Here is a 22,567-nt window from a genome sequence, read left to right on the forward strand (position 1 = left end):
CTTCCCTGCTCTCCAAATCCCGCAGCACTTGTTGTGTCTTGTGGTCATTTTGGAGCCAGATAAGCGTTGACGGAAGACACTGGATTTATTTTTAATACATTAGTGATTTGCAGGATTTAACAGTACTTTCTCTCATATAGCCTATATACCAAAACATTACTTTTCTGAAATACATTTGAGTTTTGTCGCCTGCGCATAGCCGTCGGACTGGCCTATTCGGCATTGTTTTTTGGGGCGACTGTTATCCAGCATAATAGCGAGACAGAGGAAGAGCACTTATTCCACGAGCCTCTTTAGCCCGAACGGACATAAATCGAGGATAACATTCGTAATTACAACCATTTACGCAACCAGATAAAGGTGGAGAGTCACGGATACGTCTGGTATCCAACAACAACCTTCAGCCTATCATTATTTTATTTTGGTGATCTTATACCGAGAAAATTACCGTCCGTGTTCATGCCAGATCTGCAGCGCTTTAGTTTTCCATACCATAGTATGAATCCTTTGTTAGAGGCGAACTCGCTTCTCCAACATCAACAGCAGCAGAACCAAGGAGGACAGAGTCATCCCGATTCCCCCTCAGGCCTTCTGCCCGAATCCGTCTTCGGCTCGCTCGACCCGACGTCTTTCTTCCTGGGCGACCATCCCGGACTGGGCTCGGAGACTCAGCCAGGGTTCGATTTCACCACACCCTCACAAGCTTACCTGCATCTAAACCACTCTTATCACCGGTCTGTGCCCCAACCTCCTGCAGCGATGGCCCTGAGGAACGACCTGGGCTCCAATATCAGTGTCCTAAAGACTCTGAACTTACGGTTCCGATGCTTTCTGGCCAAAGTGCATGAACTTGAGCGAAGGAATAAGATTTTGGAGAAACAACTACAACAGGCGTTGGATGCGAAGAACAGCTGTGATGGGGGTTGTTCTGAAAGCGCTAGACGGGCCCATACCCAAGAAACAGGTGTACAGACCGGGTTTGTGGGAACTATCCCTCTCAGGCCCGGGTCACTCCCGTTCCAAAACACCAACAACTCCGCGAGACGACCCACTACCCTCTTCACACCTGCCCTCAACACTGTCTTCACGCTTGAGTCCAACAACAAAGCTGGAACAAACCCCACCGAGCCGAATCAGAATCCGACCATCACGGTAAGCCAATCAACCCCGACAATCGACTCTCCAGCCGGGTCCAATTCAATCACCAACGGGAAAACGGTTTTTAGTACAGGCACTGGAACCCCCACCAACCCGCCTCCCCGGTTCCTCCCCGGTACTATCTGGTCCTACAACCATACCCGCAAGCTCGGTTCTGGCGTGGAGACGCGCGTCACCAGCCCCGGTGTGTCCTGGGTCCAGCCGGACGGGGTCGGGGTCCAGATTGATACCATTACCCCGGAGATCAGAGCCCTGTACAACGTCCTGGCCAAAGTCAAGAGGGAGAGAGACGAGTACAAACGCAGGTAAATAGGATCAACCTTTGTTGATTTGTTCACCAAAGTAAGGCCTAATTAACGTGTGTGCCTGACGGGTGTAAAGGCGCATGGGGACCTAGAGTTGTGATTAAACGTCTCTTGGTAAAAGTCAGTTGATGTAACTTAGTGAAACTATAATAGGTGTACATGTAATATTTTGCTCATGCCACTTGGGTGAAGTGAAAGGCCCTGTTACAACAGATGGCCTCTGAGAGCAGCTGTGTCCTGCCTGTGTTCTGTCTATTTCTGCCACAGCCCACACCATTCTTATTGCTAGAGATGCGAAGGGCAGCTGGGGGAAATACCAAACATTATCAGACCATAACTGACTCAGAATGAAGTCATGTAACTGAGATCCAACACAGGAAGGCTCTGTCTCAACAATCAAACCAATACTTTTGAAGTTCAAAGATTTTGAACTCTTGAGTTTGCCACTAGCTTGTGGACACCAGTCCTAGGTCGAATATATATGAGGTATGCTTGATTTAGCTGTTTGTACTTTTGGGATTACTGTGTTGATTTTGTACTTTTGGGATTATTCCATTGGAACCAGGCAAACTATATATAAATCAAGCACAGCTCAAGTATTTGAAGATTTGACTTATGGTTTGGCTTGGGGAAGGAATATCTGCTTAGTGCCCCTTTAGAAAAAAGGGTAATGGGCCAAACACAGTGACAGGAATCTGATACAGAGACCATAGTGCACCTCTGCACGTTTGAAATGGCTGCAGTTTGTATTCTATGACAGAATTAGAACCCGGACCGCTGATTTGTGGCACTATTAACAGCAGGGCTGTGGCTTCGATTCACGCTGCACAGGTCACATAGACATGGTCTATACTGAAGGTATGACCATATGTTGATTTGGATAAATATATCTCAGCGAAAATGCCATACCCAATGAATGTAAGGTGATAGACAAGCATGTATGTCCCATTAGGAAGGCTGGGTAGGGTCAGGGATTGGTTTGTGATCGGGAGGACCTGGGACAAGTGTGGGTTTGTGGCTGTTTTGTTTGTTTATTGTGATTTCATGAGGCATGTGACCTTACTGCCACCTCCAAGTGAGTCAAGTCCAGGCTTGTTTCACCTTCAGACATCCATATATCTGATAGCATCCGTACTGCACAGTCATTGATGTGATTTAGGCCTCCACAGTGTAGTGAAATAATGTTATCTCTGTCATGAGTCTGTTGTTGTAGTAATGCAGTGAAATCTACCTGCAGGCAACATGTAGAGAGAGGGAAACCCACAGGACTATTAATTCACTTCAATAAGGTAGTTTCAGTATAAGATACACCCCCTTCCCTCCCTCTCCTCCACTCCTCTTCCCCTGCCCTGTCCCTTGTTCTCTCCATCTATCCATTCATATTGCTATTCATTGTTCCCGCTCTCTCATTGGCTAGATCTCTCATACCCCTCCAGTGGTGGAAAAAGTACCCAATTGTCATACTTGATTTAAAGTAAAGATACCTTAATAGAAAATTACTCAAGTAAAAGTGAAAGTCACCCAGTAAAATACTACTTGAGTAAAAGTAAACAAATATTTGGTTTTAAATGTACTTAACTATCAAAAATAAAAGTATAAATAATTAAACATTCCTTATATATGGCACAATTGTTCATGTTTTAAAAATTTACAGATAGCCAGGGGCACACTCCAACACTCAGATATCAGATATCATTCAGAAACCAAGTATTTGTGTTCAGTGAGTCTGCCAGATCAGAGACAGTAGAGATAACCAGGGATGATCTCTTGATAAGTGCATGAATTGGACCATTATCATGACCTGCTAATAAGCATTCAAAATGTAACAAGTACTTTTGGGTGTCCGGGGAAAATGTATGGAATAAAAAGTACATACATTTTGTTTAGGAATGTAGTGAAGTAAAAGTGACCCCAGAAAACGACTTAAGTAGTACTTTAAAGTATTTTTACATAAGTACTTACACCACTGTGCCCTCTTACTGTCTCCTCCCTTATTTTCCTGACCTGCTCTGTCCTGTATTATCATCCCCCCTTCACCTCTCTCTGTCTGTCTGTGTCTGTCTGTCTCTCTCTGTGTCTGTCTGTGTCTGTCTCTCTGAGTCTGTCTGTGTCTGTGTGTGTGTCTGTCTGTCTGTCTGTCTAAGGCTTTCTCTTTCTCTCTTTCTCTCTCTCTCATTTCAAATAAAATGCAGCTTTATTGGCATGGGAAACATGTTTACATTGCCAAAGCAAGTGAGATAAACAGTAAACAAAAGTGAGGACATAAAACAATGTTAACAAAAACTATTAGAAATGAACAGTAAACATTGCACTCACAAAGGTTTGACATTTTTTTAATGTGTATTATCAGCTATGTACAGTGTTATATCAATGTGCATATGGTTGGAAGTTCAGCTCAGTTTCCACCTCATTTTGTGGGCAGTATGCACATAGCCAGGTCTGCCTATGGGGGTCTCTGTCAATAGCAAGGCTATGCTCACTGAGTCTGTACATGTTGGGTCAGTCACAGTGGTCAGGTATTCTGCCACTGTGTACACTCTGTTTAGGGCCAGATAGCATTCCAATTTTTTTCTTTTTTTGGTTGATTCTTTCCAGTGTGTCAAATAGTTATCTTTTTGTTTTCTCTTATTTGGTTGGGTCTAATTGTGTTTCTATCCTGGGGCTCTGTGGGGTCTGTTTGTGTTTGTGAACAGAGCCACAGAACCAGCTGGCTGAGGGGACTCTTCTCTAGGTTCATCTCTCTGTAGGTGAGGGCTTTGTGGTGGAATATGTGGGCATCGTTTCCTTTGAGGTGTTTGTAGAATTTAACAGCTCTTTTCCGCACTTTGATAACTAGCAGGTGTAGTCATAATTCTGTTCTGCATGCATTGTTTGGTGTTTTGCGTTGTACACAGTATATTTTTTCAGAATTCTGCATGCAGAGTCTCAATTGGGTGTTTGTCCCGTTTTGTATTTCTTTGCTCTTGGTTCTTTGTTAAACGACTGAAAAGGTTGGAGAAGTGTTTTATCCATACATCTCCATTTTGGATAGATAGCTCTTTGTGTTGTTTGTTTAGTGTGTTCCAATTTTCCCAGAAGTGATTTGATTCTATGGATTCTTCAATCACATTGAGCTGATTTCTGAAATGCTGTTCCTTATTTTTTCTTAGTGTATTTCTGTATTATTTTAGTGTTTCACCATCGTGAAGGCGGAAGATAAGGTTTTCTGGGTCTCTGTTTTTGGTTGGATAGGTTTCTCAATTTCTTTCTTAGGTTTTTGCGTTCTTCATCATGCTCTGTTCAAGAAGATAGTGATTTTGCTGTGATCTGATAGGGGTGTCAGTGGGATGACTGTGATCGTTCCGAGAGACACTGGGTTGAGGTCAGTGATAAAGTAGTCTACAGTACTACTGCCAAGAGATGAGCTGTTGGTGTACCTACCGTAGGAGTCCCCTCGAAGCCTACCATTGACTATGTCTAGACCCAGCATGCAACAGAGCTGTAGGAGTTGTGACCTGTTTTTGTTGGTTGTTTTGTCATACTTGTGTCTAGGGGGCATATTGGGGAGGGAATGCTGTCACCTCCAAGTAGGTGTTTGTCTCCATGTCTGCTAAGAGTGTCGGTTCTGGCTTTAGGTCGCCACAGACTAGTACATGTCTCTGGGCCTGGAAATGGTTGATCTCCCCCTCTAGGATGGAGAAGGTGTCATCATTAATGTGTGGGGAGATATAGGTACCACACAGGACTACCATTTTCTTTGAGATCATTTCCCTATTTATTTCCAACCAGATGTGAAATGTTCCTGTTTTAATGAATTGATTGGAGTGGGTTAGGTTATGTCTGATCTCCACTTCTCTTCTCTCCATCTCTCACTCTCTCTCACACACTCTCCACTGCCAGCTCCAGTCTCCTTTCTTCAACCCCCTTCCCCCACATCATATCTTTCTACCTCTCTCTCTTCCTAACTGCATGCGGCCATGCGCCTTCCCCTCCACCTAGTATCTGCAATGCGGTATACTCTGCACGGCAGGCTGTGATTGCTGGAAAAGGGAGGTGGCTCCCAAAGAGAGCTCAGCTCATCTTTCCCTCGCTCTCTCCCCCTCCCTCACTCTCACCTTACCCATCTATCTCAATCACAACAGTGTGCACAATGGAACAAAACGTCTCTCTGTACACCATATAACCTCCTATTTGTTTTAAGAGCAGTTTGGTAAAGGCTCCGACATGTCGCAGTATTGTGCATTTTAAGCAGCAATGGCAGTGTGGTCTGTGTGGTGTGTTGAGTCACTGAATCAGCCATCGTAGTTCTAACATGTCAACTGTACAGGCTTTTAATGACATTACTGTTCACTAGATGGATGGTGCTGTCTGACCCTGGGACCCAGATTCATGGACCAGGGGTTTCACACACACACACACACACACACACACACACACACACACACACACACACACACACAGTTAATAGTTATTATTATGATTCCATTTTACTGTGTAATTTACTTCACATTACTTTTTGTTGTGTAGGTGGGAGGAGGAGTACACTGTCAGAGTGGACATGCAGCAGAAGATGGAAGACCTACAGGAGGTAACACTGTGTGTGTGTGTGTGTGTGTGTGTGTGCCTGGCCTCTCTTAATGATTGATACATAGGGGGTAAATGTATCCCCTCTTTCTGTTACACTTGTTCTCTGTTGATTTGCAGGGATATGAACAAAACCATGTCAGAATATCAAACATGACAACAAGACATTACATTGAAATGTTTAGGAGCTCAATGCTTGTAGACACAAAGGCCCTCCTCACTGATCTATACACTAACTTAGGGCGCAGGGCCAGAGGCGCAGTGTTGTGTCTGAGGTTCTGGCGGTGTTGACACATTTGACATTGCCCTGACGCATGCAAAACAACCTAATACAATTGCTTGTGTGAAACAGCTTGGTTGAATAGTGTGCAAGCCACTAACCAAATATAGTATGTTTATAAACCGCTAACATAATTGTACTGTAGGCTAACGTTTCAGTTCCTTTCTCAGAACATATGAAAGCTGGTGGTTCCTTTTAACATGAGTTTTCAATATTCCCAGGTAAGAAATTTTAGGTTGTAGTTATTATAGGACTATTTCCCTCTATACCATTTGTATTTCATTAACCTTTGACTATTGGATGTTCTTATAGGCACTTTAGTATTGCCAGGGTAACAGTATAGCTTCCGTCCCTCTCCTCGCTGGGCTCGAACCAGCAACACAACAATAACAGCCACCACATCGAAGCAGCGTTACCCATGCAGAGCAAGGGAAACAACCACCCCAAGGCTCAGAGCGAGTGAAGTTTGAAACGCTATTAGCGCGCGCTAACTAGCCAGCCATTTCACTTCGGTCACACCAGCCTCATCTCGGGAGTTGATAGGTTTGAAGTCATAAACAGCGCAATGCTTGACGCACAACGAAAACCTGCTGGCAAAACGCACGAAAGTGCTGTTTGAATGAATGTTTATGCGCCTGCTTCTGCCTACCACCGCTCAGTCAGATACTTAGTTAGATACTTGTATGCTCAGTCAGATTAAATGCAACACAGGACACGCTAGATAATATCTAGTAATATAATCAACCATGTGTAGTTAACTAGTGATTATGATTGATTGTTTGTTATAAGATAAGTTTAATGCTAGCTAGCAACATACCTTGGCTTACTGCATTTGCGTAACAGGCAGTCAGTCTCCTTGTGGAGTGCAACGAGAAAGAGGCAGGTCGTTATTGCGTTGGACTAGTTGACTGTAAGGTTGCAAGATTGAATCCCCCGAATTGACAATGTGAAAATCTGTCTTTCTGCCCCTGAACGAGGCAGTTAACCCACCGTTCCTAGGCCGTCATTGAAAATAAGAATGTGTTCTTAACTGACTTGTCTTGTTAAATAAAGATTAAATAAAGGTGTAAAAAAAAAAGGCAAATTGGCGCCCAAAAATATTGATTTCGGATTGTTATGAAAACTTGAAATCGGGCCCTAATTAATCGGCCATTCCGATTAACTGGTTTACCTCTATCACATATGCATTAAGCAGATGTTATTGTGGGTGTAGCGAAATACTTGTATTCCTAGCGCCAACAGTGCAGTAATATCTAACAATTCACACAAATCTAAAATAAAAGAATGGAGTTATGAAAATATACACTACCGGTCAAAAGTTTAAGAACACCTACTCATTCAAGGGTTTTTCTTTATTTTTACTATTTTCTACATTGTTGAATAATAGTGAAGACATCAAAACTATGAAATAACACATATGGAATCATGTAGTAACCAAAAAAGTTAAACAAATCAAAATATATTTTAAATAGCCATCCTTTGCCTTGATGACAGCTTTGCACACTCTTGGTGAGGCAGGTCCTCACCAGACATCAACGGCAACAACGTCGCCTATGGGCGCAAAACGACCTTCGCTGGACCAGACAGGACTGGCAAAAAGTGCGGTTTTGTCTCACCAGGAGTGATGGTCGGATTCGCGTTTATCGTCGAAGGAATGAGCAATACACCGAAGCCTGTACTCTGGAGCGGGATCGATTTGGAGGTGGAGGGTTTGGCGGTGTGTCACAGCATCATCGGACTGAGCTTGTTGTCGTTGCAGGCAATCTCAATGCTGTGCGTTAAAGGGAAGACATCCTCCTCCCTCGTGTGGTACCCTTCCTATAGGCTCATCCGACATGACCCTCCAGCATGACAATGGCACAAGCCATACTGCTCGTTCTGTGCATGATTTCTTGCAAGACAGAAATGTCAGTGTTTTGCCATGGCCAGCGAAGAGCCCGGATCTCAATCCCATTCTGCACATCTGTGATCTGTTGGATCGGAGGGTGAGGGCTAGGGCCATTCCCCCCAGAATTGTCCGGGAACTTGCAGGTGCCTTGGTGGAAGAGTGGGCTAACATCGCACCGCAAGAACTGTCAAATCTGGTGCAGTCCATGAGGGGGAGATGCACTGCAGTACTTAATTCAGCTGGTGGCCACACCAGTTACTGACTGTTACTTTTGATTTTGGCCAAAAAGATAATCAAGGACATCAACCACCCGAGCCACTGCCTGTTCACTCCGCTATCATTCTGACCTCGCCTTCTGGATGACAGTGGGGTGAACAGACCGTGGCTCGGGTGGTTGATGTCCTTGAAGTGCGGGCAGTGAGTGTCGGTGGCACTGTGTTATCCTCAAAGCGGATGAAGAAGGTGTTTAGCTTATCCGGGAGCAAGATGTCGGTGTCCTCGACGTGGCTGGTTTTCCCTTTGTATTCCGTGATTGTCTCTGTAGACCTTGCCACATATGTCAAGTTGCAGTAGCAGTGGTCGAGTGTTTTTTAGCAGCACGAGTACTACAGTCAATGTGTTGATAGAACTTCGGAAGCGTTTTCCTCCAATTTGCTTTGTTAAAATCCCCAGCTACAATAAATGCAGCCTCAGGATATGTGACTTGAGGGGGAATGCACACGACTGAGCCTTGATTCCGTGAAACAGAGTATGTTACAGTCCCTGATGTCTCTCTGGAGGAGATCCTTGCCCTGAGCTTGTCTACTTTATTGTCCAGAGACTAAACATTAGCGAGTAATATACTTGGAAGTGGTGGATGGCGTGTACGCCTCCTCAGTCAGACTAGAAGTCTACTCTTCTCCGCCCGCGGCGTCTTGTAGCAGCCCCTGGGATAAGATCAATTGCCCTTGGGGTTACGAACAAAGGATCCAATTCGGGAAAGTCGTATTCCTGGTTGTAATGCTGATGAGTTACCGCCGCTCTGATATTCAAAAGTTCTTTCCGTTTGTAAGAAATAACACCAAAAACAAATGACTGCAATGTTGCTTAGGAGCTAGAAGCAGAGCTGCCATGTCTGTCGGCGCCATCTTGCCATCAGTAAGCATATGCTGAGCCAGGTGGGGCTCTGGTTTCTCACGTTTGTTGTGTGTGTGTGTGGATGTGTGAGGATGCAACTGCAGGGGACATCTACCTAACCCAGTTAGACCGGCTCTGTTGAGCCAACAGGAGACCACATGGCAGCAAAGTCCCACTTTACATTAAACTATCCATGCAGAACAATGTACAAGATACAAAAAGAAACACTCGGCACAGACACAATAACTTTTATGTCAAGACATATCTTAGGAAGAAGTTCTGCAAAATATTATGGCTAGTAGTTTACGGAATCAAATACTTCAGAGAAAAGAGGGAGAAGGCAGCAGGGTAGCCTAGTGGTTAGAGCGTTGGACTAGTAACCGGAAGGTTGCAAGTTCAAATCCCCGAGCTGACAAGGTACAAATCTGTCGTTCTGCCCCTGAACAGGCAGTTAACCCACTGTTCCTAGACCGTCATTGAAAATAAGAATTTGTTCTTAACTGACTTGCCTAGTTAAATAAAGGTAAAATAAAATTAGATCAACAATATGATCCAAGGCACTTGTGAGATTAAGTAGGCAGTGTTGTCAATGTATAATCTGTGTATGTACTGTATGTTTGTGTGTTGTACTTTGGATTTGTAGTAAGACTTAGGGTAAGAACATCTATCCTTACACTGTAAAGAATATATAATCATCATGGACAGATGTACTTTGGATTTAAAGTGCATTTGAGTCAAGATTTATGAAGACAAGATATGATGTTTTACTGTTTGGCCCTACCCTGAGTTGGTCAATATAGAATGTTTTACTGTTTTGCCCTACCCCGAGTTGGTCAATATAGAATGTTTTACTGTTTGGCCCTACCCCGAGTTGGTCAATATAGAATGTTTTACTGTTTGGCCCTACCCTGAGATGGTCAATATAGAATGTTTTACTGTTTGGCCCTACCCTGAGTTTGTCAATATAGAATGTTTTACTGTTTTGCCCTACCCTGAGTTGGTCAATATAGAATGATTTACTGTTTGGCCCTACCATGAGTTGGTCAATATAGAATGTTTTACTGTTTGGCCCTACCCTGAGATGGTCAATATAGAATGTTTTACTGTTTGGCCCTACCCTGAGTTGGTCAATATAGAATGTTTTACTGTTTGGCCCTACCCTGAGATGGTCAATATAGAATGTTTTACTGTTTGGCCCTACCCTGAGATGGTCAATATAGAATGTTTTACTGTTTTGCCCTACCCTGAGTTGGTCAATATAGAATGTTTTACTGTTTGGCCCTACCATGAGTTGGTCAATATAGAATGTTTTACTGTTTGGCCCTACCCTGAGATGGTCAATATAGAATGTTTTACTGTTTGGCCCTACCCTGAGTTGGTCAATATAGAATGTTTTACTGTTTGGCCCTACCCTGAGATGGTCAATATAGAATGTTTTACTGTTTGGCCCTACCCTGAGATGGTCAATATAGAATGTTTTACTGTTTGGCCCTACCCTGAGATGGTCAATATAGAATGTTTTACTGTTTGGCCCTACCCTGAGATGGTCAATATAGAATGTTTTACTGTTTGGCCCTACCCTGAGATGATTAATATAGAATGTTTTACTGTTTGGCCCTACCCTGAGATGGTCAATATAGAATGTTTTACTGTTTGGCCCTACCCTGAGATGGTCAATATAGAATGTTTTACTGTTTGGCCCTACCATGAGTTGGTCAATATAGAATGTTTTACTGTTTGGCCCTACCCTGAGTTGGTCAATATAGAATGTTTTACTGTTTGGCCCTACCCTGAGATGATTAATATAGAATGTTTTACTGTTTGGCCCTACCATGAGATGGTCAATATAGAATGTTTTACTGTTTGGCCCTACCCTGAGATGGTCAATATAGAATGTTTTACTGTTTGGCCCTACCCTGAGATGATTAATATACTGTATAAGCTGGTCTTTTCCAGAAAGTAGGAGCTGAGCTGGTTTGCAGGATGTGTGTGAGTGGTGGGGTTGTGTGTGTCTGTGTTCGTGTTCGTGCAGGCGTGCGTGCGTCTGTGTGCACGTGTACCTGTGTGCATGGACATGCATCTCATGATTATGTGTGTGTTTTGTTTGTAGGACCTCCAGGAGAGCGAGGGCTGTCAGGATGAGTTGGCTGTCAGAGTGCAGCAGCTGAAGTCTGAACTGGTGCTCTTCAAAGGCCTCATGAGCAACGTGAGTCTACATCCACAAAGTTCCTCTCAATTTGCACCTTCTCTTATCCAATCCAATTGTATTGGTCACATACACATGGTTAGCAGATGTTATTGCGAGTGTAGAGAAATGCTTATGCTTCTAGATCCGACAGTGCAGCAGTATCTAACAGGTCATATCTAACAATTCCACAACAAAACCTAATACACACAGTCTAGTAAAGTAATGGGATGAGAATACATAAGTATAAAATATATGGATGAGCAGTGACAGAGTAGCTAAGATGCAATAGATAGTAAAGAATAGATAGTGAAGGATAGAATATATACATATGAGATGAGTAATGCGAGATGTAAACATGATTAAAGTTGCATTATTAAAGTGACTAGTGTTCCATTTATTAAAGTGGCCAATGAAGTCTGTAGGTAGACAGCCGCCTCTCTGTGGTAGTGGTGGCTGTTTAATAATCTGATGACCTTGAGATAGAAGCTGTTTTTCAATCTCTCTGTCCCAGCTTTGATGCACCTGTACTGACCTCTCCTTCTGGATGGAAGCGGGGTGAACAAGTAGAGGCTCAGGTGGTTATTGTCCTTGATGATCTTTTTGCCTTCCTGTGACATCGGGTGTTGTAGGTGTCCTGGAGGGCAGGTAGTTTGCCCCCGGTGATCCGGTGTGCAGACCGCACCTCCCACTGGAGAGCCCTGCGGTTGTGGGCGATGCAGTTGCCGTACCAGGCAGTGATACAGCCCGACAGGATGCTCTCGATTGTGCACCTGTAAAAGTTATTGAGGGTTTTCGGTGACAGGCCCAATTTTTTCAGCTTCCTGATGTTGAAGAGGCGATGTTGCACCTTCTTCACCACACTGTCTGTGTGTGTGGACCATTTCAGTTTGTCGGTAATATGCACACAGAGGAACTTAAAACTTTCCACCTTCTCCACTGCTGTCCTGTCGATGTGGATAGGGGGGTGCTCCCTTTGCTGTTTCCTGAAGTCCACAATCATCTCCTTTGTTTTGTTGACGTTGAGTGAGAGGATATTTTCCTGGCACCACACTCCCAGAGCCCTCACCTCCTCCCTGTAGGCTGTCTCGTCGTTGTTGGTTGTTGTTGGCTACCACTGTAGTGTCGTCTGCAAACTTGATGATTGAGTTGGAAGCGTGCATGGCCACGCAGTCGTGGGTGAACAGTGAGTACAGGAGAGGGCTGAGAACGCACCCTTGTGGGGCCCCAGTGTTGAGGATCAACGGAGTGGAGATGTTGTTTCCTACCTTCACCACCTGGGGGTGACCCGTCAGGAAGTCCAGGACCCAGTTGCACAGGTCGGGGTTGACACCCAGGGTCTCAAGCTTAATGATGAGTTTGGAGGGTATTATGGTGTTGAATGTTGAGTTGTAGTCAATGAACTTACATAGGTATTCCTCTTGTCCAGATGTGATTTTGCAGTGTGATGGTGATTGCATCGTCTGTGGCCCTATTGGGGCGGTAAGCAAATGGGAGTGGGTCTAGGGTGTCAGGTAGGGTGGAGGTGATATGATCCTTGACTAGTCTCTTAATGCACTTCATGATGACAGACGTTAGTGCTACGGGGCGATAGTCATTAAGTTCAGTTACCTTAGCCACCATTGTTCCTGTTCCCAAGAAAGCTATCTTGAAGCATGTGGTGACAGCAGACTGGGATAGGGATTGATTGAATATGCCCGTAAACACACCAGCCAGCATGCTCTGAGGACGCGGCTAGGGATGCCGTCTGGGCCAGCAGCCTACCGAGTGTTAACTCATTTAAATGTTTTACTCACATCGGCCACGGAGAAGGAGAGCCCACAGTCTTTGGTAGCAGGCCGTGTCGGTGGCACTGTATTGTCCTTAAAATGCACAAAGAAGTTGTTTAATTCGTCTGGGAGCAAGAAGTCGATGTCCGCAACGGGGTTGGTTTTCTTTTTGTAATACATGATTGTCTGTAGACCCTGCCACATATGTCTCGTGTTTGAGCCATTGAATTACAACTCCACTTTGTCTCTATACTGACTCTTTGCTTGTTTGATTGCCTTACGGAGGGAATAACTGCACTGTTTGTATTTGGCCATGTTTCCAGTCGCCTTGTCATGATTAAATGTGGTGTACATGCTTTCAGTTTTGCGCGAATGCTGCCATCAATCCACGGTTTCTGGTTAGGGAAGGTTTTAATAGTCCCAGTGGGTACAACATCTCCTATACACTTCCTTATAAACTCGCTCACCGAGTCAGCGTATACGTCAATGTTATTGTCTGAGGATACCTTGAACATATCCCAGTCGATGTGATCTAAGCAATCTTGAAGCGTGGAATCCGATTGGTCAGACCAGCTTTGGATAGACCGTACGCACGGACGCCCCCTGTTTTAGTTTCTGACTATAGGAGGGGAGCAACAAGATGGAGTCATGGTCAGATTTTCCAAAAGGAGGGCGGGGGAGGGCCTTGTATGCATCGCGGAAGTGAGAGTAACAGTGGTCGAGTGTGTTACTCGCTCATGTACTGCAATCGTACTGCCTCATACTGTCCTGATCTGACTGCACACAAATCATCTACTCATCGATGACCCTTTTCACCCTCAATATTGTCTGGTTCATTCTCCTGTCCCACTGGGTCCCCCAGTCTGTTTCTCACACTCTACACAGAGATTACTCCTGGTCTGGTTAGGATGATAACTGTTACTAGGAGACCGTAACCATCTCTCTTTCTGTGTAGAACATGTCTGATCTGGACAGTAAGATCCAGGAGAAGGCCATGAAGGTGGACATGGACATCTGTAGACGCATCGACATCACGGCTCGCCTGTGTGACTTGGCCCAGCAGAGGAACTGTGAGGATGTCATCCAGATGTATCAGGTCTGTCTGTGTCTGTCTTTCTGTCTGACGGTGTCTGTCTGTGTCAGTCTGTCTGTGTCTCTCTCTCTCTGTCTATCTGTTTGTCTGTCTAAGTCTCTCTTTCCACTCCTAGGTCCCTAACACCCAGTCTGCCATCAACTGTCGCCCCCGGAAACAGACCCCGCTGTCCGTCAACAGTAGTGAGGGTGATGAGACTATCAGCACCTCGGAGAGCGATGGGGGCCTGCCCAGAGAAGAGGAGCTCTGTGGCTCGTCAGCCAATCAGATCAATGAGGAAATGCAGAGGATGCTCAACCAGCTGTGAGTAACATTACAGGACTGGTGTTTGTTACATGTATAGTTTCTCTTATCAGGCTTCTACAGGTACAACCAGCTTCTACACTGTCTATACTCTACCATAGTAAAGGTATTAGACTGATAAGAAGGAAGCTTCCATGTTCATTTTCTCCAGAGGCCAAACAAACGTTAATAAATAAACATTTGTGTGTGTTGCAGGCGGGAGTGTGAGTTTGAAGATGACTGTGACAGCTTGGCCTGGGAGGAGACAGAGGAGACTCTGCTGCTGTGGGAGGACTTCCCAGGATGCACTCTGGCTCCAGAGACCACCCACCAGCCAGGAGAGGTATGGTGCGCTTTAGAATGTTGATGTTTAGGTATTCCATAGTAACTCTATGGGGTTAACTAATGTTAGAGCCTTGGAAGTAGTACCTTCAACCTCTCATAAGTACACATTGATGACATAATGCAATACCTTTGTCCAAGTAGTTATATTGTTTTAATGATTTGTACGGATATCTTTATGCAGAGGCTACACAACATTACATAGACATTTATCAGGAGTTTCTGTATTCACAGTTACTCAGATTATAGTATTGTCAATTTGTATTTTCCAGGAAATTATTTTGAATAGAGCTAGAGCACTTCCTTTTTTTTCCATTCCCCTTTCCTTCCTTCCTTCTCTCCCCTCCTTCCTTCCTTCTCTCTCTCCCTCTCAGCAGGAAGACCAGTGTCTGGAGAAGGTGATTAATGACACTGAGGACTTATTCAAATCCAGGGAGAAAGAATACCAAGAGACCATCGACCAGATTGAGGTGTGGAGGGGGGGTCTAGGGCTATGTTAATGTTTGACAGTGTGTTTCTCCCCAGTATGACTCGGCTACAGTTAAGAGTGATGTGTTTCTCCTCTGTATGACTCAGCTACAGCTAAGAGTGATGTGTTTCTCCCCAGTATGACTCGGCTACAGCTAAGAGTGATGTGTTTCTCCCCAGTATGACTTGGCTACAGCTAAGAGTGATGTGTTTCTCCCCAGTATGACTCGGCTACAGCTAAGAGTGATGTGTTTCTCCCCAGTATGACTCGGCTACAGTTAAGAGTGATGTGTTTCTCCTCAGTATGACTCGGCTACAGCTAAGAGTGATGTGTTTCTCCCCAGTATGACTTGGCTACAGCTAAGAGTGATGTGTTTCTCCCCAGTATGACTTGGCCACAGCTAAGAGTGATGTGTTTCTCCCCAGAATGACTTGGCTACTGCTCAGAGTGATGTGTTTCTCCCCAGTATGACTTGGCCACAGCTAAGAGTGATGTGTTTCTCCCCAGAATGACTTGGCTACTGCTCAGAGTGATGTGTTTCTCCCCAGTATGACTCGGCTACAGCTAAGAGTGATGTGTTTCTCCCCAGTATGACTTGGCTACAGCTAAGAGTGATGTGTTTCTCCCCAGTATGACTTGGCCACAGCTAAGAGTGATGTGTTTCTCCCCAGAATGACTTGGCTACTGCTCAGAGTGATGTGTTTCTCCCCAGTATGACTCGGCTACAGCTAAGAGTGATGTGTTTCTCCCCAGTATGACTCGGCTACAGCTAAGAGTGATGTGTTTCTCCCCAGTATGACTCGGCTACAGCTAAGAGTGATGTGTTTCTCCCCAGTATGACTCGGCTACAGCTAAGAGTGATGTGTTTCTCCCCAGTATGACTCGGCTACAGCTAAGAGTGATGTGTTTCTCCCCAGTATGACTTGGCTACAGCTAAGAGTGATGTGTTTCTCCCCAGTATGACTTGGCTACTGCTCAGAGTGATGTGTTTCTCCCCAGTATGACTCGGCTACAGCTAAGAGTGATGTGTTTCTCCCCAGTATGACTTGGCTACAGCTAAGAGTGATATGAACCGTCACCTACATGAATACATGGAGATGTGTTCTATGAAGAGAGGCCTGGATGTGCAGATGGAGACCTGCAGGAGACTCATCACCCAGAGTGGGGACAGGTACACTCACTCCCTCACTCTCTGCCACCGGCATTCACTTCTCTCTCTCACAGTTTCTCTTTGGCTCACTTTTAATGACCTACAGTAGTTTACAGTAATCTGTACATTTTCTTTGACCACGTTTTAAACGCATTCTTGTGCCTACTGTATACCTGTTATTGTCTAAATGATGCATTCCCTCTCTCTTTCTCTCTCCCTCTCTTTCTCTCTCTGGCTCTACCTCTCTTTCTTTCTCTCTCGCTCTTTCTCTCTCTTTCTCTCGCTCTCTTGCTTGCTCTCTTTATAGTAAGCCTGGCTCTCCTGTGGCTGTGGCTGGTGAGGAGAGCGTTGACCAGGCTGAGAAAGAAGGGACAACAGCGTCGCCTCCTCTCTCCAACTCTCCTCCCAGATCATGACCTATCAAGACCACCTCCATCACATGACCGTCATTCCATCCAACCACAGCACCACTCAACCCTCCGCCGTCACTATTGCAACGCCATGTTTACATTCTAACCACTAGATTAGTCTATTTTTAATTTTCTTCAAGCTATCTTCATTCACAAGCCTCAATATAGGAACGTGGCAGATCAATCTGTTTTAGCGAGGGTGTAATGTTGTGTTTCCAACAGCTTTTAGTCCCCTCTACTGGAAAGTGGTATTACTAGCACCATGGAAGTCTGTACATAAGAACCCACTGTTTAACAGAGCAAAGGTAACGAGGTAATGGATTGAAATACACAACTTGAATTGAGAATACCTCATAGAAACATATGAGCAATATTTGAATGAACTCATATGAGTTGTAGGCTAGCGTGTACTCTTAAGGTAGTTGTTGGTACTACAGAGAACCATGGTAATAACTCCTATAGCATGATCCATTTCCACACAGCCATAATGATAAACACACCACACACCAATACATTCATGTCAGGCTAGCATAGCAGATCATTCTAACAGTGTGCTGTCCTGTTGCAACATTATGAGTGTTGTTTTCAAACTCACCTAGAAGTATAACACAGTAAATATAAGCCTTAGGGTGTGTTCGTAAATTCACTGGAGTGCCAGAGTGCGCTCTGGGCGTTCGTAAATTCAAAGCGTTGTCAGATTGTCCGTTCGTAAATTCGGAGTGTTTCGCTCCGGCCGAGGAGTAGGGTTGATCCGAGCCTTCTGACCTCACAACGGCAGTCAAGCACCCAAGCTAACAGACTAACGTTGGCTAGCTTGCTAGCTTCTTCCAGACAAAAATGAGAGAACACCGCACTCTGACCATTTTACTCATTCTAGCAGAGCTGGTTAGGCTGTTTTTGTTATCCAGAGTGTTGGTGACTGTAACTGTGATGCTGGCAACAATGTATGTGTGTTGAGCGTTAGTAAATTCATCAGATGAGCGTGCTCTGAAATCGGACTAGATAGCCAGAGAAAATGTACAAAGCAAAGCCCAGTTGGCAAGAGAGAGAAACTCCAGATGAATCACTTTATTAGCAACAAAACAGAAATATAACGTTACTGTACTGTATCATAGTTATTCAAACGGACTAAAATAATATCAAATCACTAATTTTATCAAGACATCTACACTTCATTCATATGTATCAATGAAAACTAGAAAAAAGTCAAATAGTAAACTAAACTCTAAGATGCAGTCACTCAGATGGCGACAATGATATCCCTGCCCGTCTCTCTGCCCTTTTGTTGACACCAGACAGGTTGTCGTGGTAACATTATTTTACCGTCCTGTTTCACTTACCTGGTATTTACTAAGGAATTATTGGATAACATTGTGTAACATTGTATTCTTTCTTCAACACAACTGGTACTAAATGTTACATAGTGGTGCTTGTTTCACTGAATCCCAAAGAACCCCAAAAGTAGTTTTATTGTAATTATAATGTAATACCATTTTACTGTGTCTAGTAAATGGCAACTATGGTGAGAAAAGTTCGCTAGAGCACATAATGATCTGGGACCAGGCTAGTCATAGGCTCTGTGTCGGCTCTATATGTGGTAGTTAGTGTGAATAGTGTAAATACTCTGTTAAAGCTGATCTGAGGTCAGCTCTGGGGCCTTGCCCTGATCTCTGTGTGTCTCTGTCACTGACACAGGGAGAGGGATACATATGACAAAGGGCATTGACACCCAAGTGTTGTTACACCTACGAGCTGTATTGTATACTAATGTTTTGTTTAGTTTCCAGCAGCAGAGAGCAGAGGAAGTCCCTGCTACTCTGTCCTCCAGCAGGGAGATGAGTAGGCTCGGATATGAGAAGTTAGATAGGAGAGATTTGTGTATCTGTTCTGTACTCTCTATTTCTATGTGATGTAGTCTGATCTGGTTGGTAAGGACTCAAATGCATCAGTAGTATTGTATCAGAGAGAAATGGAAGATTGATGAACAGGCTATAAAAGACAGAATATCCACAGATGAACAAATAGACAGACAGACAGACAGATGAATGTACAGTACGGATAGATAGACAGATTAATGAATCGATGGATAGAATGATGACCTGCTGAGATAATTTATGTTTGCTACTTGAGTGTCAAAGCAACTGAAAACAAGCAATCTGAATTAACTTTGAGAAATGTTGCTGAAACATTGTTATAGAAGTACTAAATAATGATGCTGAAAAGCTATCTGACACGGTGCTTGATATGGCCTAACCTATTTTTGAGCTTAAAAGTTAGCCGTTATAAAGAAAGAGCAAAGCAAATATGTATATTCAATAATACAGCAGTAATAACAGTATTAATGTAACAGAAGAATAAGAATGATATGTACCAATGTAGGATCTTAATTTGATCACTTTTGTTGCTGAGATTATTCCTGTTCTAAAAAGGCTTCTAAAGTTTGTAATTACCACTTTGAAATTTCAGACTTGATTTTCCCTAATGAAAAATGCATCAACCCCTACAAAATTGGCCATTAATTATAATCCACGTAATAAATCACATTTCCTGTTGCTGCAGAATTTTTTCCTGCTGTAGCAAACTGGCTCAAATTAAGATTCTACATCTGTAATAATTTGAACTTGTACACGTCACGAATGTAAACAATTATTGAAGGAAAACTTATTTTATTTTCTCCACTTGTCACTTCATGTTTGTAGATGTGGCAAAATAGTGAAATTGTTAGAGCTGAGGAGTAGATTTCCTCTCTGTTAATTCATCATACACTATGTTATTATACAGTAGAATGTAGATGTACAATACAATTTTGTTCCTCTTCCTTGACATTGAAATATGCATTACTTTGAGCATAAAACACTCGCTTACCTCAGATTAACAATATTTAATAACTCTTTACTTTGAGTATTAAACACTCTCTTACCTCAGATATACAATATTTAATAACTCAATAATAGAACACAAGGATTCCTTCACAAATACTATCTCTTTATCAACAACCAAATGGAGGCTTCAGTTTAGTTCATTTCATTTGTGTTTCTTTCTTTTTCTTGTTTGATGAGGAAGATGTTTAATCAGGTGCCGTCTGCTCAATATTCTAGTATTGTAGAAGGGTTTCCAAGGCTTTCTCTGAACGATTATATAGGTTGTGAAGAACGGGTTTTGGAACCATGAAAAAATGATATGCATGTCTTAAGCTATGTATTGGTTATGCCATTCCTTGGGCGTTTCTCCTGACCACATGACCTCGGTCCTAGACCTGGGTATTCAACTCTTACACTACAAGATCCGGAGCCTGCTGCTTTTCTGTTCTACCTGATTTACTAATTGCACCACCTGGTGTCCCAGGTCTAAATCAGTCCCTGATTAGACGGGAACAATGAAAACATGCAGTGGACCTGGCTTTGAGGTCCAGAGTTGAGTTTGAGGGTGCTGTGCTATAATGCTTGGGTTTTTTCTGCTCGGGTCATATGGCCAGTAAAACTCCTGGCCCCAGCGTTCCTGCCCTTTGGCCAGAACTGGAGAATAAAATGGAGAATAGAAGGCAGCGGAGAAATAGTGAGAATATGTTTTTCTTTGTATATTTTACTACACGCACAGAGAGACTGAGTCTCTGCAGTATGTATGCATGAGTCAGCGTGTATGTTTAGGAGAGTGTTCTAATGTCCTTGGTTTTTAAAAAGAGTTTTACTGGTTCACTTACAACATGAAGAATACAATAGTCCTAAAATTCACACTGTCTTCCAGTGTCTGTCTGACAATAGACCAATTCATATCCTCTTCACAACTGAACTGAAGGCTAACGGTATAACTGAATCATTGTAAACTAGAGTGGTAGGGACCATACAGTGATGTGTTCTGCTGACTGGATTCCCATCTCTACAAATCGCCTTGAAATACTGTGTATATATATATAAATCAAAGATGTACAATAATCGCTCTAATATTCCAACAATAATCCACTTTCTTCATGAGTGTATGTGATTACAAAGTAAATTCTTTTTAAAAATGGCACCAAAGTGTAAAAAAAAAGAAAGATTACTACTCAAATGCTTTAACATAATGATGGTATGATTGCTATGATATTGTATGCATTAAAGGAAAACGCTATGTTGGATATATTGTATGTTTAAACACTGGCAATGCAAGGAGGTCCACAGTCAAAAATACTTAGTGTCAGGTTCCCGGATTTGGCACATAGCTGAACTTTTAATGTGGATGGAGATATTTGATTGGTCCTTAATATTTCTCGTAGACCAGGAGCCAATGCTCTTGCTCTGTGAGGACCAGTGTATTCTCTGGTCCATATATTTTACCATCAACTAATTCCATCTGGCCTGAGTAAGCTAGCATGCAGGTGAATAGACTGAGTTGTCAATGAGAAGACTGTTAGGAATCACCAGGGCCTCATTTATTAAGCATCTGCACCAGTGCCATGTTTACACCTGCTCGGTTTAAAAGGGAACGAGTCATAGAACAAAAGGTCAAGGGACAAGTAAAGTCTGTTTTCTGTTTCTAACTTTGTATCTCATCTTATAATTTCCTCCGAAAAGAGCAAGTGTAAACATTGCACTGCTTGGTAAATCAGGCCTTGGTTTTTGTTTTGGTTGTTTTGAGTTCTGTGACACTGGACTGTCCCCTTGAACATGTGTGCTTCATCACAGAGCTCTGTGTACTGACAGAGAGTTCAACGCAGAGCTCTGTGTACTGACAGAGAGTTCAACGCAGAGCTCTGTGTACTGACAGAGAGTTCAACGCAGAGCTCTGTGTCCTGACAGAGAGTTCAACGCAGAGCTCTGTGTACTGACAGAGAGTTCAACGCAGAGCTCTGTGTACTGACAGAGAGTTCAACGCAGAGCTCTGTGTACTGACAGAGAGTTCAACGCAGAGCTCTGTGTACTGACAGAGAGTTCAACGCAGAGCTCTGTGTACTGACAGAGAGTTCAACGCAGAGCTCTGTGTACTGACGGAGAGTTCAACGCAGAGCTCTGTGTACTGACGGAGAGTTCAACGCAGAGCTCTGTGTACTGACAGAGAGTTCAACGCAGAGCTCTGTGTACTGACAGAGAGTTCAACGCAGAGCTCTGTGTCCTGACAGAGAGTTCAACGCAGAGCTCTGTGTACTGACAGAGAGTTCAACGCAGAGCTCTGTGTACTGACAGAGAGTTCAACGCAGAGCTCTGTGTACTGACAGAGAGTTCAACGCAGAGCTCTGTGTACTGACAGAGAGTTCAACGCAGAGCTCTGTGTACTGACAGAGAGTTCAACGCAGAGCTCTGTGTACTGACAGAGAGTTCAACGCAGAGCTCTGTGTCCTGACAGAGAGTTCAACGCAGAGCTCTGTGTACTGACAGAGAGTTCAACGCAGAGCTCTGTGTACTGACAGAGAGCTCAACGCAGAGCTCTGTGTACTGACAGAGAGTTCAACGCAGAGCTCTGTGTACTGACAGAGAGTTCAACGCAGAGCTCTGTGTACTGACAGAGAGATGGAATGAAGAATAAAAGATACAGCTGAGCAATATGATTGTGTGTGTGTGTTTTTTTTGTGTGGATTTGGTGA

General features: G+C 43.7%; 1 protein-coding gene across 3 annotated transcripts; it reads left to right on the forward strand.

Annotated features, from left to right (window-relative positions):
- Nucleotides 1-14: 14 nt before the first annotated feature.
- iffo1b (intermediate filament family orphan 1b) lies at nt 15-22,528 on the forward strand. Of its 3 annotated transcripts, none has more exons than XM_029679055.2 (9): nt 15-1,463; nt 5,970-6,030; nt 11,421-11,516; nt 14,220-14,360; nt 14,473-14,660; nt 14,856-14,982; nt 15,356-15,451; nt 16,491-16,621; nt 16,908-22,528. In XM_029679055.2, exons 1-9 carry the CDS (start codon nt 460-462, stop codon nt 17,014-17,016), a joined length of 1,953 nt encoding a protein of 650 aa, XP_029534915.2. In that variant the 5' UTR covers nt 15-459; the 3' UTR covers nt 17,017-22,528. The 3 variants fall into 3 exon arrangements, with proteins under 3 accessions (XP_029534915.2, XP_029534916.2, XP_064863618.1); XM_029679056.2 differs by having other exon boundaries at nt 15,359-15,451; XM_065007546.1 differs by lacking the exons at nt 16,491-16,621; nt 16,908-22,528 and adding an exon at nt 15,630-16,484.
- The last annotated feature ends 39 nt before the right edge of the window (nt 22,529-22,567 follow it).

Source organism: Oncorhynchus nerka, linkage group LG3 (assembly GCF_034236695.1).
Source record: "Oncorhynchus nerka isolate Pitt River linkage group LG3, Oner_Uvic_2.0, whole genome shotgun sequence".
Taxonomy (NCBI): domain Eukaryota; kingdom Metazoa; phylum Chordata; class Actinopteri; order Salmoniformes; family Salmonidae; genus Oncorhynchus; species Oncorhynchus nerka.

Coding starts and splice junctions, on each gene's coding strand:
- iffo1b (XM_029679055.2), top strand. CDS start 460: ATGCCAGATCTGCAGCGCTTTAGTTTTCCATACCATAGTATGAATCCT. Junction 1,464..5,969: donor AGAGACGAGTACAAACGCAG/GTAAATAGGATC, acceptor TTTGTTGTGTAG/GTGGGAGGAGGAGTACACTG. Junction 6,031..11,420: donor AGATGGAAGACCTACAGGAG/GTAACACTGTGT, acceptor TTTTGTTTGTAG/GACCTCCAGGAGAGCGAGGG.